Source organism: Malurus melanocephalus, unplaced genomic scaffold, assembly GCF_030028575.1.
Source record: "Malurus melanocephalus ecotype Western Australia unplaced genomic scaffold, MMel_1.1 scaffold_594, whole genome shotgun sequence".
Lineage (NCBI taxonomy): Eukaryota > Metazoa > Chordata > Aves > Passeriformes > Maluridae > Malurus > Malurus melanocephalus.
In genome coordinates this window covers 125,674-140,552 of record NW_026623826.1, presented here as the reverse complement: position 1 = coordinate 140,552, position 14,879 = coordinate 125,674, and the positions used below count along the sequence as shown (strand labels likewise).

The 14,879-nt window shown below is 62.4% G+C and overlaps 2 protein-coding genes across 2 annotated transcripts; one reads left to right on the top strand and one right to left on the bottom strand.

The window, feature by feature from the left end:
- Positions 1–9,367: 9,367 nt before the first annotated feature.
- Positions 9,368–11,718, top strand: IL17B (interleukin 17B). The gene is made up of 3 exons (XM_057382964.1): positions 9,368–9,673; positions 10,466–10,752; positions 10,891–11,718. Exons 1-3 carry the CDS (start codon positions 9,653–9,655, stop codon positions 11,147–11,149), a joined length of 567 nt encoding a protein of 188 aa, XP_057238947.1. The 5' UTR covers positions 9,368–9,652; the 3' UTR covers positions 11,150–11,718.
- A 387-nt stretch (positions 11,719–12,105) lies between these two features.
- Positions 12,106–14,795, bottom strand: PCYOX1L (prenylcysteine oxidase 1 like). Its single transcript, XM_057382970.1, has 5 exons — positions 14,589–14,795; positions 13,981–14,155; positions 13,689–13,900; positions 13,460–13,600; positions 12,106–12,924 (listed from the first exon to the last, which is right to left on the bottom strand). The coding sequence occupies exons 1-5, from the start codon at positions 14,611–14,613 to the stop codon at positions 12,266–12,268; spliced, it is 1,212 nt and encodes a 403-aa protein (XP_057238953.1). The 5' UTR covers positions 14,614–14,795; the 3' UTR covers positions 12,106–12,265.
- Between the last annotated feature and the right edge of the window lie 84 nt (positions 14,796–14,879).

Below are 14,879 nucleotides of genomic sequence, written 5' to 3'. Positions count from 1 at the left end.
ACCCCAGCGCTGCTCTCCCGGAGCCACCCTGGGATGATCTGCTGGCTCTTCCCGCACAGCCCCAGGAGAGGAGCAGGGTAACAGGGTGAGCAGAGGCTCAACCCCAGGGTTATCCCAGAACAAACCTCGGAAAAGCCTGATCGGGGACAAGGGTGGCTCTTGGACAGAAAAGAGACCAAGAGGGAAAAAAGGGCTCTTAATCATCTGCAGACCGTCTCTCAACAAGTGTGGAGGGAAATGCCACGCTATCCAGCAGCCACCCAGAGCTGCAGCCTGTCTAGACMCTGCCTTTCCCAAATTCCTGCTGATAACTGCTTGGGAAATCTTTGGCCGAGGTGTCTGCCTGAGTTTGTCCAAAGTTGACTTCTCTCCCACCGGCTGGTGGTGGGGAGGCAGCTCCACTGTCCTTTGGAGATGGTGCACGGGGTCTGGGGAGCCAGGCTGGGCACAGGCAGGATAGCCCTGTGYTGRGGACACTGCCCRTGGCATGGGGAYACAGGTCAYGTCCCACCAGCGGCTCCCCAAGCCCGTGTGCAGTGTCCCAGTGCCAGGGTGATGCCACTTCCCCAGGAGAAGCAGCGGGGAGCTCCTGAGGAACAGCAGAATGGGGACAGATTGGGACCGTGATGGTCACAGCTGTCCTGAGAGGCTGCAGTGCCCTGCTCRGTGTCACTGTCCCATTGCAGAGGGACACAGAGCCCATAGAGAACCTGTACCCTCAGGGGTGGCATCGTGCCCTGGCTGTACCCGCTGTCCCTGCGGAGGTGATTGTCCCTGCAGGGGAAGGAGGCAGGGGCACATGGCACCTTGCAGCCACCGGGCACATTGTCCCCAGGTGACCCACATGGAGGGGACAGCCACTGCCAGAGCTTTAGGAGCAGAGGGACAGCCCAGAGCCCCATAAACCCCACAAAGGCAGCACTGAGGGAGGAGGAACCACCTGGGGATCCTTTGCGAGGCCATCAGCCCTGCTGGCCATCACCTGCTGCCCTCCCCTGTGGCCAGGACAGGGCTCAGCCCCCGCAGGATCACCCACTCTGCAGCCACCTCGGCAGCTCCGGGGCTTTGAGGATGCAGCCACCATTCCCTCGGAGAGCAATGGGGCTGGGGAAGCGCCAGGGCTGGGATAACACCAGCAGGGACAGAGCCCTGAGCGACAGAGCAAGGCAGGGACAAAGTGAGGCAGGGACAGAGCGAGGCAGGGACAGAACAGAGCCCTGGGGGACAGAGTGAGGCAGGGACAGAGCGAGGCAGGGACAGAGTGAGGCAGGGACAGGCTGGGCTGGCCCCAGCATCCCCACAGCCGTGGGCAGCGAGATGCTCCAGTCGGTGTGAGTGTGCTGGGTACGGTGGCTCCAACACCCTGTGAGCCTCAGGCACCGAGCCCCGGCCCCGTTCCCTCCCCAGCTCCTTTTGCCCCAAAAGTGGCAGCAGTACAGGTGGCCAGAAAAGCCAAGAATGGGGTCCATTTGCCCACCCATCCAGGCTCACCTTTGCCTTCCCGGCTTTCCCATCCTACACATCCACAGAGCAGAAAGCAATTCCTCYCCAGCCCCAGGAAGGTCCATTCCCCATATCTGAAAGCTGGGCGAGCCCCACCAAGCCCAGCCCCAGGATGGAGCTGTAGGGACAGATTTTGGGGAACCCCTTTGCCGGGGATGCCCTGACCTTGAGGAGGCTTCGGCCACTCCTGGCCATTCCTGGCCACTCCTGAACACTCCTGGCCACCCCTGGCCAGCTCAATGCCCACATTTCYCTGCTCCTGGCTGTGCTCCTGTGCCCTCCCAGAGTGCTGCCCAGCTCTCCAGAGCCATCCCGAGATGGGCTGGCGGAGGGGGATACTGGGTGAGTTATGGTGCCACAACCTCCCCCATCCCCACTGCCCCACACACCCACCCGTGCCCCCTCCCGCTCCCTCCATCCGCAGCCACCTACCTGTGACCCCACACCTGCCCTGGGCCACCGTGGGGACACGGCCACGTGCCCGCCACCTCCTCTGGGCACGTCACAACCCGGCCACTGCCACCCGCCGCCGCAGGCCGGGGCCCTTTTGAAGCGCCCGGCATGGGAGCCCTGGGCTCAAAACTCCTCGCAGGCTCCTCAGAAGCTGGAAAAACCTTTTTCTTTTTACCTTATATGAGCTGTCGGGGGAGGCCAGGCCGCAGCGGGCAGCGCTGTCAGGGGCGCCGTGGGGATCCATTGGCTGGGGGGCCATCACGTGGGCCCTGCCGCCACCGCCGCCGCGCGGCCCACTGTTGCTTTTACCCCCTAAGGAAGGGCCGCTTGACAATTTTCATATTTCTTCTAAATTTGGAGATTTCAGACAATGCTGGGAGGCTTGGCTCGGGCTGCCAGAGGCCCATGTGGAAGTCATTAAGGCGGAGAGGGGGAGCGAGGGAAGGAGGGTTGGGGGAAGCGAGGGGGAGGAGAGCGGCCAGGGCTGCCAGCAGCTCGCCTGGGAACCCGGGCCGGCCCGGCCGGAGAAAGTTGTTTGGAATAACTCACTTCCTCCCGGGATGGTGCACGGGGGGGATGCGCTCCGGTGGGGCTGGATGGCCGCGGGGACAGGGCCGGTGCTGGCGTCCATCCCGCCCAGGGAGCGGAGATGCTCGCCGGCCTGGCTGGAGGTGTCCCGTGACGCTTTGAAAAGCTCCATCTGGTCTGGGAAAAAAGGCGTTGTGATGGCCCTGCCATGGGTACAGGGTGGGATCCCTGCGTGTCCCCACGGCTGGGACCCCCGTGGGATGGCGGTGGCGAGGCCGGGACCATGGGGCTGGGTGTACGTGGCCCTTTCTTGGGTTCTGGTGGCACAGAGAGCCTGTGTGGGAGTTCTGTCACCAGCCTAGCCCCTCCTGACCACTGTGGACCGTGAGTCCATCCATGTGGGGCCTCCAGCCGGCACTGGGGCACACAATGAGCAGCCAGGGTGCAGCTGGGACAGAAAACTCCTGGCACCTCCATCCTCCTGCTCCATCAGCCCTGGCGTGGTGAGGAAGGAGCTCATCCCTGCTCCGGACACYGCTGCTCTGCCTGGGCCCCTGGGCAGTGAATCCAGCATGGAGCACAGCTCTGGAGCAGCAGGAATGGCCTCTGCAGCATGAAATAACCAAGGGAGGGCCAGCAAGACACCACCAGCTGCTCCTGTGGCTTTGCAAGGTGCTGAGAGGAGCAGAGAGCTGCGTTCTGGGGTGTCATTCTGGGGTGACATTCTGGGGTGACATTTTGGGCTGTCATTCTGGGCTGTCATTCTGTGGTGTCATTCTGGGCTGTCATTCTGGGGTGACATTCTGGGATGACATTCTGGGGTGTCGTGCTTCCTGGCTTGTGGGAAGGAGCCTGATCCTGAGCCATGCACGGGCACAGTGGTGGGGACAAATGTGGACAAGAGTGTGGCAGGGCAGGACTTGCACCAGTAACACATCCCACAGAGGGCTTCTGCCATCTCCAGACCCCTGAGCCTGCTGGGACAGCCCCAAAGGCAGGGCCAGAGCCTCTCTGCCACCATGGCAGGCTTTGTACAGTGCAGGCTTTGGAATCACTCCAACTCYCCCTGGCACCACCTCGGCACCAGAGCCACTGCAGCAGAGCTGGACATCTCCATGTGTGTCCCGGGAATATCCCTCATCCCRGAGAAAAGGAGAGGCAGGGAACCCGCCTGTGCTRGACAAAGCACCAGAAAACYRCCCAGCACCTGSCAGGAGWGCAGGGAGGGGAGCAGCAGAGCCTGGATCTGCCCAGATCCAGAGGGGAGAGGCATCTGCTGTCCTGTAAGGGGCAGGTACCTGGTCAGGAATAGGAAGCACTTCCCAGGGGCTGCTTGGGAAAAACCCCAATCCATGTTTCAATTGCTGCACACACAGAGAGCCAGCGGCCCCGGGCAGGACAAGCCCTGGTTTTGCCAGGGCCCAGGAGCAGCCAGCTCCCAGCAGGTCTGTCCGTGGTCACTGGGGCACTGCGATGAGCCCAGGCTCAGTGGACTGGGATTGCACAGAGCACAGCAGGACATGCCCTTCCCCGGCTGCAGACAGCCTTGGTGCACGGCACTGAGCTGGGATGACACCTGTGGGCTGTCCCCAGGACACGCTGGGGCTCTCCATGGGCACAGACCCTCCCTCACCACCTCCAATCCCCAAACCCCTCGCTGTGCCCRGCACCCCATGCCCAAACTCATCCCCATCCCTGGGAGCCAGCAGGGAGATCTCCCAGCCCCTTCTGTCCCCTCTCCCTCTGCTCTCGGSGGGCTGGCTTTGAGCGAGGCACAACCGAGGGCTGCCATTAAACAAACACTATAATTAGAAACCAGGTTCCCTAAACGAAGTGAAAAATGTAACGTTAGCCTGTGTTTGTTCGCTGGATGCTGCGCTCTTGTTCCATGACCCAGAGGGGTCGTGCCCTGTGGTTTCTGAGAAGCCTTAATAAGGTAATGTTTAGGAGGTTACTATCTTTACAGCTCTTGTCTTRTTACAACTCCATAAGAAAAACATTTGGGGCAAAGCAGGATTCCTTGGCGCGGGTTTGTTTTTGTTACTCCTTCGYTAAGATGCTGCCCAGCCATCCCTCCTCACCACAGATTCAGTTTCAGTATCTCCACAAAAGTGACTTTTTTTGCCACCTCCCGCTGACCTCCAGCCTCTCTGGCTGTGTTAAAGGGCATGGGTCAAGTGGCGGTGACAGCCCTGTCCCAGGCAGGTGGGGAGAAAGCCACTGGCTGCACATGGGGTGATGCCATGGGTCAGTGATGGAAAGGGCTGCTCCCACCTTCCCAAGAGCCTAGGAAGTGATAAGGAAACATCACAGACACACCAAATTCCCAGCCTTTCCCTCTGCTGCTTGCCATCAGAAGGGCCTGCTGGAGGGCATTTCTCAGCCCRTGTATTATTACAACCCCTGCCTCCCTCACCCCCTTGCAGGGCAGGAATGATGGACAAGCTCCACTGGAGCAGCTCTGGAGGTGACCTTCAGCACTRGCCTGGGCTGCCCTGTGAATCCCTTCCCTCCCTGGACTGCAGCAGGGAGCAGGGAATGGGGASCAGGGCAGGAGATTGTCTGCTCTGCCTTCAAACCACCAGTTCCCCTCTGGTGATGACTGCCCAGGAGTTTGGGGGTCCCTGCCTGTGATCCCTTGCCCAGGGACACAGAGAGAAGCTTGGCTTGAGCACAACCCTCCARGACAGACATCAGTGTTGCTGCCAAGCTTTCCATTTACCTCCACCCTTGGCCTTGCCCTGGGAAACCGRGAACTTGGACTCCTGCCCACCAGCAAAAGCCACCAAAGCCCTTAAAATGAAAGGCTTTCTCCTCACAGACCCAGAGGGCACTGCTGCCTGAGAGCATCCCCCAGCCCTCGGCGTCGCAGGGAAGGCAGTGGGGATGGCTCCAGGGTGCCCCATATACCCCACACAGGGCTAAAACACCAGCCCTTCCCACAGCCAGGAGCTGGGATGCCGAGGGCACTCTGGCAGGACTGTCTCACTTTTGTAAAAGTGAAGCCATCCCTCTCCAAAGCACTCAGGGGCTGGTGTGTGATTGCTGCTGCAGGGGAAGGAGAACTGAGTTATTGGGAAGCCAGCATTGCCAATCCATACTGTGCACAGGCTAAGGCAAGGAGCCCAGAGGGCTGGAAAAGGTCAGAGGGCAAGCACAGGAGTCACGGAGGGACCAGGGCATGGGGACAGGCAGGATGATGGGATCCATGGCCAGCTAATGCCTCAGTGCTCCCTTCAGCCTTCCAGCTCTGTCCTCTGAGGAGCTGAGACTGCCTTCACAGAGCACCCAGAGGGGCTTACTGGGACCGGGATCTGTCCGTGCGATGCCCTCACATCAGCCCCTCCAGCCCTGCCCCAGTTCCACCATCGGGGAGCAAACACGGGACACCGGGACAGGGAGGCACCGGGACAGCCACCGGCCCCGCAGCGGGCGCTGTGCCGGGCTGGGAAGGAAGGAAGCGGCTGTTCCCAGCCCGGAGAGCGGCAGAGCAGGCTTTTTCCATCAGGTGCTCTGTCTCCAGCAACAGGAGGCAAAGGAAAACAAAAGCCAGGAGAGGAGCGCGACACAGGAGGAACCTGCGCGTCTGGATCGTGTAAGCAGCGACGTGCTGTAAACGCGGGCCGGGTGATGGATGTGCCGGAGGGGCTGCTCAGGATGTGCCGGACGCGCATCTTCCCCCGCCCGCCCGACGCCTCCGGTCCCCCCGGAGCCTCCTGTCCGGGGGCTCGGGGTGCTGCTGGCTCCGCGCTCCCCAGCCCCGCTCAGCTCTGCCTCCCGCCGCCCAAATCTGGCTGTTATCTCCCGCCTGGGATCCAAAGGGCGTGATTTACAGCATCACCCAGCTCCCCGCCCGGGGACGGCTGGATTAGAGCTGTATAAATAATATTGTGCAGTGATGCAGAGCCCGGGCCAGCGAGACATCGCGCTGCCAGTGTGGTCACCCCTCCTGCCCGCAGCACYCCGGCGCTGCAGCACTGTGATGCCCCTTCCCTCCCTCGGGAAAGCCCGTCCTGCCAGGCTGAGGTCTTCTGAGACAATGAGGGCACAGAAAAGGATGGGTCTTTGTCCTACAGCAGCTGCTGTGGGGAGAGCACCCATCCCACCCGATGCCAGCAATAAATTCCTGGCGGCCCYGTCCAGCCGTGCTGTGTCTCTGTGTTTATGCAATGGCAGGAGCCGGCAGAATTAAGCACTTTTTGTTTTTCCCTTTTTTGAGAACGGGGAGTTTTAATTCCCACCAAACAATGTTCTTTTTCCAGCAAGCTTAAAATAAGCCTTTTTGGCTGGGGCGTCTCTGGAGCTGTTGTGCAAATAAGGATGTGAGCTCCGTGCTCTGGCTGGGCCAGCACTACCTGCCAGGGGGGTTTTTGGGGGGACATGGGAGGCCCCCGGGCCTGGCCCTCCTCCCACACRCCACAGGGCTGGCTCTGGGCAGGGCAGCTCGCTGAAGCTTCCCTTTGATGAGTGGAAAATGTTGCTCATGCAGAGATAGGGATGTGCCCGTGCCRGAGCCTCCCGCCAGACCCGTCTGCCTGGCCCCGGGGTGGGTGTGTGCCCAGGTGTGCTGGGGCCTCACAAACCCCATCAGGAGCTGGGTTCTGGAATAGCCTGGTGCCTGGAGAAGTGACCATGCCCTGCAGAGTGGCACCAACAGTGGAGCTGCCCACTGCCCACTGCCCACTGCCCACTGCAGGTGGAGGGGACAGCAGACCCCACACCAGCAGCTCCCACCCCAACAGGGACATTCCTGTTTGTAGGAAAAGGCACAAAGCTGTTTTCTGCCAGCATAGGTTTAGGATCTGGTTTCTCCCCAATCCCTTACCTGCAGTTCCTGCTTTGTGCTCTGCCCACAATCCCTGCCCAGGGCATCCCTCCTGCCAAGCCCCGAATCCCTCTGCAGCACAAGGCTGGTGTGGGTTCTGTGAGGGYAACCTGGCAAATAAACACCTGGCTTTGCTCAGGCCATGTGGAACCCACCTTCACAGCCTCCCCTGCCCCCTCTGGATCCCTGTTCCCACTCTCCAGCTGTTTCCCGAGTTTCCCAAGGCAGTGTGACAATGTGGTGACAGCAGCAGGGATGAACATGCACAAAATCTGAGCATTTCTTCTCTCCTGTCAGGGTCACCCCCTCCCAGGGGAGCCTTTGGGGGTTTCCAGCACTCCAACCCCACACACTCTGCTCCCTCCTCCCTCAGGGATGGCACTACAGCCAGGAAGGGCACACAGAGCCCCCCAGCCATCCTGTCCCAGCCTGGGGACAGAGCCTCCCCATCCCAGCCCCTTCCCTTGTGCGAGGCCGGTGGGGAAAAGCCTCCTGTGCCTGTCCCCGCCTCCCCCAGCTTATCAAATTTGGCCATGTCTGAAAAGGCCTGGTTTCCTTTTCACCAAAAAAGATCAAAACTGGGTAATTGGCTGCCGGCACAGATGCCTCTGCGCCTCTCTCATGTGTAAACAGCATTGCCGAGCGCTGACACAACGCAGGCACACGCAGGCGCCCCGGGGTTGCCACCAGCCCTTCTGGGGGTCCCAGAATGGGGTGAAATTGCTGGGTGCAGGCAGGGGCTGCCACAGCACCCCAGAAAATGCTGGTGGCCAAAGGCCAGGTGCTGCCGTACACCTGAAGCACAGGAAGGTGCTTGCAGAGCTCCTGAGGTGACAAACGGGACACTGTGTGCTCAGATCTCAGCCAAGRGGACAGCAAAGCCCTCGAAATGCTGAGCTGGGGATGTTAACACGGGCTGGGGAGGGTGGGAGCAGCCGGACTGTTTCCTGCTGCATCCCAGGGCAGGCAGAAGGATTAGGATTTGGGGGTACAGAGACTTTTATCCTATTGACAGGGATTTCCCGAGGCCCAGCTCACGGACTGGGGAAAGAAGGTGGGAATTTCCCACTGCCCTACAAAGCTCAAGGGCCTTCAAATCCCTGGGGATGCACAGCGAGACGGGAGGAGGAGGAGGGAACATCCAGTGCTGCCACCAAAGGAGCGGGGCATAACCTGTGCCCGGGAGCGTGGGGAGCAGCGCCGGGCACCCCGGCTGCGGCTGGAGGGGAGGAGAGAGGGATGGAGGGCGGGATGGAGGGCGGAGGGATGCAAGGAGGGATGAAGGGGCGGAGGGATGCAGGGAGAGTTGGAGGGAGAGATGGAGGGGCGGATGGAGGAGGGATAGAGGGCGGAGGGATGCAGGGAGGGATGGAGGAGGGATGGAGGGGCGGATGGAGGGGCGGAGGGATGCATGGAGGGATGGAGAGGCGGAGGGATGGAGGGGAGGAGGAAGGATGCGGACGGGAAGGACGGAGCGCTGGAGCGGTTGGGTGGCGGACAGCACCATCGCGTGGCACTTGACCGCAGGGACAGCGACAGCACAGGAAAAGGGGGTGCAGCGCCAGGCCCTGTGCCCCGTCCCTGGGATGGGCATTACAGCCATCCACTCCCGTGCCTCAGTTTCCCTCCCCGCAGCACTCTGCACCCCGATGCTCGGCTCTGGGTGGCCAGAGCGGCACCCACCCACCCTCAGCACCCCCAGCTCCGGGCCCAGACCCACGGCCAGCTGAGGGCACAGCTGCTTGTGCCCCCATGGCAGCAGTTGGGGAAGGGTCTGGGGGCAGACGGACCAGGGGTGCAGGGAATGATGGGTGCCACCCTCTCACTGCTGGGCAGAAGAGTTTGGGGACTCCTGGGGACAGCAGAGCCACTGCTGGTGGTGGCACACAGGTGACAGTGGCCCCYCAGCCCCAGTTACCTGCTCACCTCRCTGCCAGCGCAGGACTCAGCCACTGCKCCTCCTGTGAGCCCCAGCCCTGCTCTGCCAGCCCAGCAGCCGCGTCCCTCCGGCCCTGTCAGGGCTGTGACCACGCTGGTGGCACCACCGGAGCCCAAAGCACGTTATTRCCAGAAGAGCCCCCTGGGGCTGCCTGGCCCATGGGGCACTCGCCACTGACCACAGTCGCCACCACCAGCGGAGCCAGCGCCCGGGGCGGCGACGGGTGGCCGAGTCCCAGACCACGCTGGCCCCCTGCCCTGTCTGCTCCGAGGCTCCCTGGCACCTTGGGGACCGGACACACCTCCGGCGGGGCACAGCCGGGGGCTGGGGCTTTCCCTTTTTAGCTGCCCGGCTCGCAGGGACCGGCCACACTGCAGGRCAGCGCCGGCAGCCCCTCCGCGGCCATGGAGCGGGCTCCAAACCTGGTAGGTGCCTCCCTGGTGGCTCAGGGCTTGCTCCTCATTTTCCTCCTCTAACAGAATTATTTGCACGCTTGTTTACCGGGGGTTGTTTGTTTTGGAGTTGCCTGCTGTGGCGTGCCAGGGCCATCGCTCCCACGCCTGGCACGGYGAGGATGGGGCAGCCTGGCAGAGCCACGCCAGCCCGGCCGGACAGCCCGGCACGGACCGGGAGAACAGCCCTGGCCGAGCGGTGCCTGCCCCAGGGCAGGGTGTGGGGCTGCAGGGACACRGATAGCAGGGAGAGGGACTACAGAAAGCAACTTTGTTCCCTGCTGGGCAGCCTGCCGGGTGGCAGCACACGGCCGGAGGGAGAAGGGAAGGAAAAAGCATCTTTTCTCTYTCACCGTCCTCAGGGCACAGAGGGAGGGCGAGGAGGGTTTGGATAAAGATTCCATTCTTGACTGTCTCACCTCTGTAAGGCTCCTTTTAAACCAAAGGCAGCCCAGGTACAGCCTGAGCCCTYCTGGCACGCAGCTGCTTGGGGTGGGCAGGGAAGGGACCGGGCACAGCTTGGGCAGCACAGGCAGGGGCACCTCAACTGCCAGGGTAGGGGCAGCCACACATCMGCTCACTGTGACCGTGTGCTCACCGTTCCTGCAAACTGCCCTTCCACGGGCCTCACCTGCAGGCCATTGCATGTGCCACCCAAAGTCACCGTGGTCCTGCCATCACCTGGTGACCCCTGGCAAGYGGGAGAGCTCCCCTTCCGTGCCAGCCCTGCAGCCTGAGCACCGACTCACTATCCTTGTTCCTCAGCTTCTCTTGTGCATCTTCACCTTCGCCATGGTCCCGGATGCCGAAGCCAAGGACCAGAGCAAGGCAGCCAAGGGCAGGAGAAGGGGCCTGGCACGGCCCCCAACAGCCACCCCTGCCCTGGCCTGGGCCCCGGACGAGCCCTACAGCAGCATGGCAGAGTACGAGCACAGCATCCAGGACATGGTGCGCCAGCTGAGGAACGGCTCCGAGCCGGGTGACGCCAAGTGCCAGGTGAACCTGAGGCTCTGGAGGTCCAACCGCAGGAGCCTGTCCCCCTGGGCCTACAGGTGAGCTCGGGCAGGGAGCTGGGGACAGGCACGGTGGCACTGTGCCAGGATGTGACCCCGAACCCCATTTCATCCTGGGCACCCACTACCCCCATCCCACCATGTGTCCAGCCTTGTCCCGCTTTCCCTCTCCCCCAGGATAAACCACGATGCCACACGGATCCCAGCAGACATCCCCGAGGCCCGCTGCCTGTGCACTGGCTGCATCAACCCCTTCACCATGCAGGAGGACCGCACCATGGCCAGCATTCCCATCTACAGCCGGCTGCCCGTGCGCCGCCTGCTGTGCCCAGGGCCGTCTGAGGCGGGGCACCGACCCTCGGCCAGGAAGAAGTGCCACAAGAAGTACCAGATGGTGATGGAGACCATCGCTGTGGGCTGCACCTGCATCTTCTGAGGCTGCAAAGCTAACCCCTGCAGCTCCCCACGGCCATCTAACCAGCTTGCTCCTGCTTGCCATGCTTGCCCAGCCCTGGGAGAGGTCACCTGGCTGGGCATCAGGGTGAGAGCAGTACCCTGTGCAGGAGGTGCTCAAAATTCCCCTGCAGACTCCATCAGCCCCAGCAGCTGCTTTGGGGACACCAGTGCAGAGGCAGCCCCTGTGAGCCACCCACGGGACCCAGCAGCCATGCAGTGCCACCCAGTGCCCCCAGCCTCCAGGGAGGAGCTCAGCTGCAGGCTGGGGAGAGAGGGAGGCAGCTGCCCRGGGTCCCTCTGGCTGGGCAGGATCGGGATTGGGATCGGGATTGGGATTGGGGAAGGAGGAGGCCTGATCCCGATCCCGAAGTCCCCATTTCCCTTTGTTTGCTGCCTCGCTGCAACAGCTCCAGTAATGCCCAGCCCTCCCATCTTTCCCAGTCCTCCCCAGCGCTCCCCCAAGCTCCACTGTGCCAGGCTGGGCAATCCAAGGAGTTGGGCAAGCTGCTGCTGGTTTGGGCAGCTTCTGCGGTCTCAATAAAGYGCATCGCTGGCCCTGGTCTGACACTGCCCTTCTGCCCTGCCCAGYTTCTCCCAGCAGAGCCCTTCTGCCCCCCAAACACAATCCTGGACACCCCCAGAAACTCAGAACACCTGGCAGGACCTGTGAGAGCCCAGCCTGGGGGTACCAGGGGCTCCAGGCACGGGACASGATCTCCAGCCCTACCTGTGAGTTTTCCAGGGGCAAAGCCAGGCTGGCAGGACAGACTGTGGGAGCTCAGGGGGGACACATCTGCTGCCAGTGCCAGCCAGCCTCGCCCCTGGATGCCCCCYGAGATCCCTCCCAAACACAGTGACCCTTCTTCACAGAAGGCATGGGCTCCTTTCTGGTAGAGCCTGGACAAGTGGAGCAGGGAAACTGAGGCACACGGCAAAAACACAGCAACACTGGGCAGGAATTGTATTCCTGAAGGYCTTCAAGTCACCGGGACACAACCTGTCCCTTGTCCCCCAGCCCCCCCTGGCCTCCCCAAGGCAATAAATACTCCCCAGGCTAGCACACACTGAAACTCCTGGCCCACCACCCCGCCGGGCGTCACAGCTCTGTCTTCACCTTGTGCATCAAGTCCTTCTGGTCGATCTTCTCCAGCTCCTGATGCCAGCGGTTGTAGGCCAGCAGGGCCACGTTTTTGGCTGCCACGGCTATCATCTCCATGGAGCTGGCCACCCACTCCACGCCGCTGAGGTAGAAGAGGTTGTCGTGGAGCACGATGGGYGGCAGGGCCTTGGTGGCATCATAGCGGGGGTACGTCTGCCACTCGGTCACCTGCACCGAGTAGTAGGATCTGAAAAGGGTTTTCAGCTGGTGCTTGTCCAGCGGCTGCTGGGACAGGACGCGCCACACCGCCGCCTCCTGGGGCTGCTTGCGCCGGAAAGCCGCCGAGATGTTGACGGGACAGATGTTGTCCATGGCGTGGAAGAAGAGGTCGGGGGTGTCGGTGGTGAGGATGCTGGTGAAAGGGAACAGCTTGGGGTCGGGGAAGCCAAAGTAGGAGGAGTTGAGGTAGCCRTGCACCACGGAGGTGACGGAGGGCTGGAAGGCTCCGGGGAAGTCGGCGATGGGCGGGTCGAAGTTCTCGAAGGTGAAGTTGCTCCTGCTGGGATGCAGCGGAGTGGTCACCACCACCATGTCGTAGAAAGCCGAGCCCTGGCCTTCACTGCTCTCGTAGTGGACCTGGTACAGGGCTCTCCCCTCTGAAAAGAGACAGGCGACAGTCAGGAGCAGCCCTGAGCCCCAGGAGTAGCTGCCCTGGCCCTTTTCTCCAAGATGAGCTCCATCCCCTGCTTTTCCAGTACGCACCAGTGTTGGACCATAACACCTGATGGTTATGGATGAGTTGCTGATGCCTTAGGGCAGCAGAAAGACTTGATTATCAAGACTGTGGGAGAAAAATTCCAGAGAAGCCCAGCCTAGTGGGGGCAAAGAGGACTGGGGCAACACAGCCCCCACCCCAGGCCCCAGATACTCTTCTGCTGTGCTGGATGGGGGAACAAGCCTGCAACAAGAATTGTGCCACAGGGAGATCTGAGGGACCTCAACAGGGAGGRAGGGCGACCTCAGGGCTGAGGTTGGTACTGCAGGGTCCCCAGTGGATCAGACAAGGAGGAGACAGAGATTCCCAAGCCCTTTCCCCAGTGCCTCCCCAGGACCAGGATGCTCTCCAGCCCCAGCATCCCCACGCTGCCATCAYCCCGATGCACCCAGCCCCACAGCCRTGCCCAGGCTCACCCGAGCTGTGCAGGGAGATGCCCGTCACCCTGGCTGGGATGACATTGGCTTTGGTCARCTTCAGCAGCCCCGAACACACCAGTTTATTCCCTCCTTCCACCGCCCAGGTGCTGCCCTGGGCTCCCGCCAGTGACATGGCTCCTGCGGAGAGGAAGAGGAGGGTGACTCCACAGCCTGGCCACAGAGGGGACACTGAGAAGCGTCACACAGCAAGGAGAGGTGGCTTCACCTGCGAAGGCGGGCACCAGCACAGACTGGCCGTAGTTGGAGCGCAGGACAGCGGCGATGACATCGTCCACGAAGCGCTGGGTGACACCCACCTCCAGCAGGGACTCGGCCACCGAGCGCTGGGTCATGTTCACGAAGGCCTCGCCGCCCAGCGAGCGCAGCAGCTCCTCCAGGCTGGAGAAGGCGTAGCCGTGGGCCTGGTACTTGTAGATCCTGGAGGTGACACGAGCAGGGGGCACCCGGTGATGCCCCRGTGCCAGGGGAACCCTCCCCAGCCCCGCGGGCTCTCCTACCTCATGAACTTCTCCATCACCTCCTCCACCCACATCTGCAGGCGCAGGAAGCTGATGCCATAGTGCCACCAGAGCCGGAAGAGGTTGAGCAGGTACCAGTCGGTCTCCTCCAGGACGAAGTGCTCCCCACTGAATATGGCGCTCTTGCCGGCCACCTCCCGCCGGTGCTTGAGGCCTGAGGAAAACAGGCACCACATGGCTCCCCCTCCCTGGGGAAAGGCCAGCACCGGGCACACCCCAGCAGGGATTGGGGTAAAGATGCTCTTGGAAGGACATCAGGAATGAGAGACCCTGAGATGTGGGATCCCAGCCAGAGCATGTTGGRGCATCTCATGGAGCTGCTGCTGCCTACTGGGACAAACTGGTGGGAGTTTGTGCACAACCCTCCCCACGCTAATTCCACCAGGACCCTCTGGTGGTGATCACCCCATCCCTTTCTCTTCCAGGGCATACAGGGCTGGGCTGCATGGACAGCAGGGGGATCATCACATGCCTAGGGCGCCCAGGGGACCGGCAGAAACCCTCCCCACTGCCCCAAGCACCGGGGGTGTCCCAGCCCCCCAGCTCGGCGAGGGAGGCCACGCAAGCGCTGGGACGCCCACGCTCACCCAGGATCTTGACGAAGTCCTGCATGTGGAGGCTGAGGGCGTGGATGGAGGCTCCCCGGCTCTCATACTGCTGCTTGTTGACGGTGACGGTGGCCAGGCGCCCGCCCACGCCCGCCGCCTCGTACACGTCCAGCTGCACCTGCGGCCCGAAGTGCTGCTGCAGGAAGTACGCGGCGGCCGAACCCCCGAGCCCGGCGCCCACCACGGCTGCGGGCGAGAGCGGCGAGGGGCCGGGTCAGCATCGCCCCGGGGCCGCGGGGGTCCCGCCGCTCCCCCGGCCGCGGTGGGGAA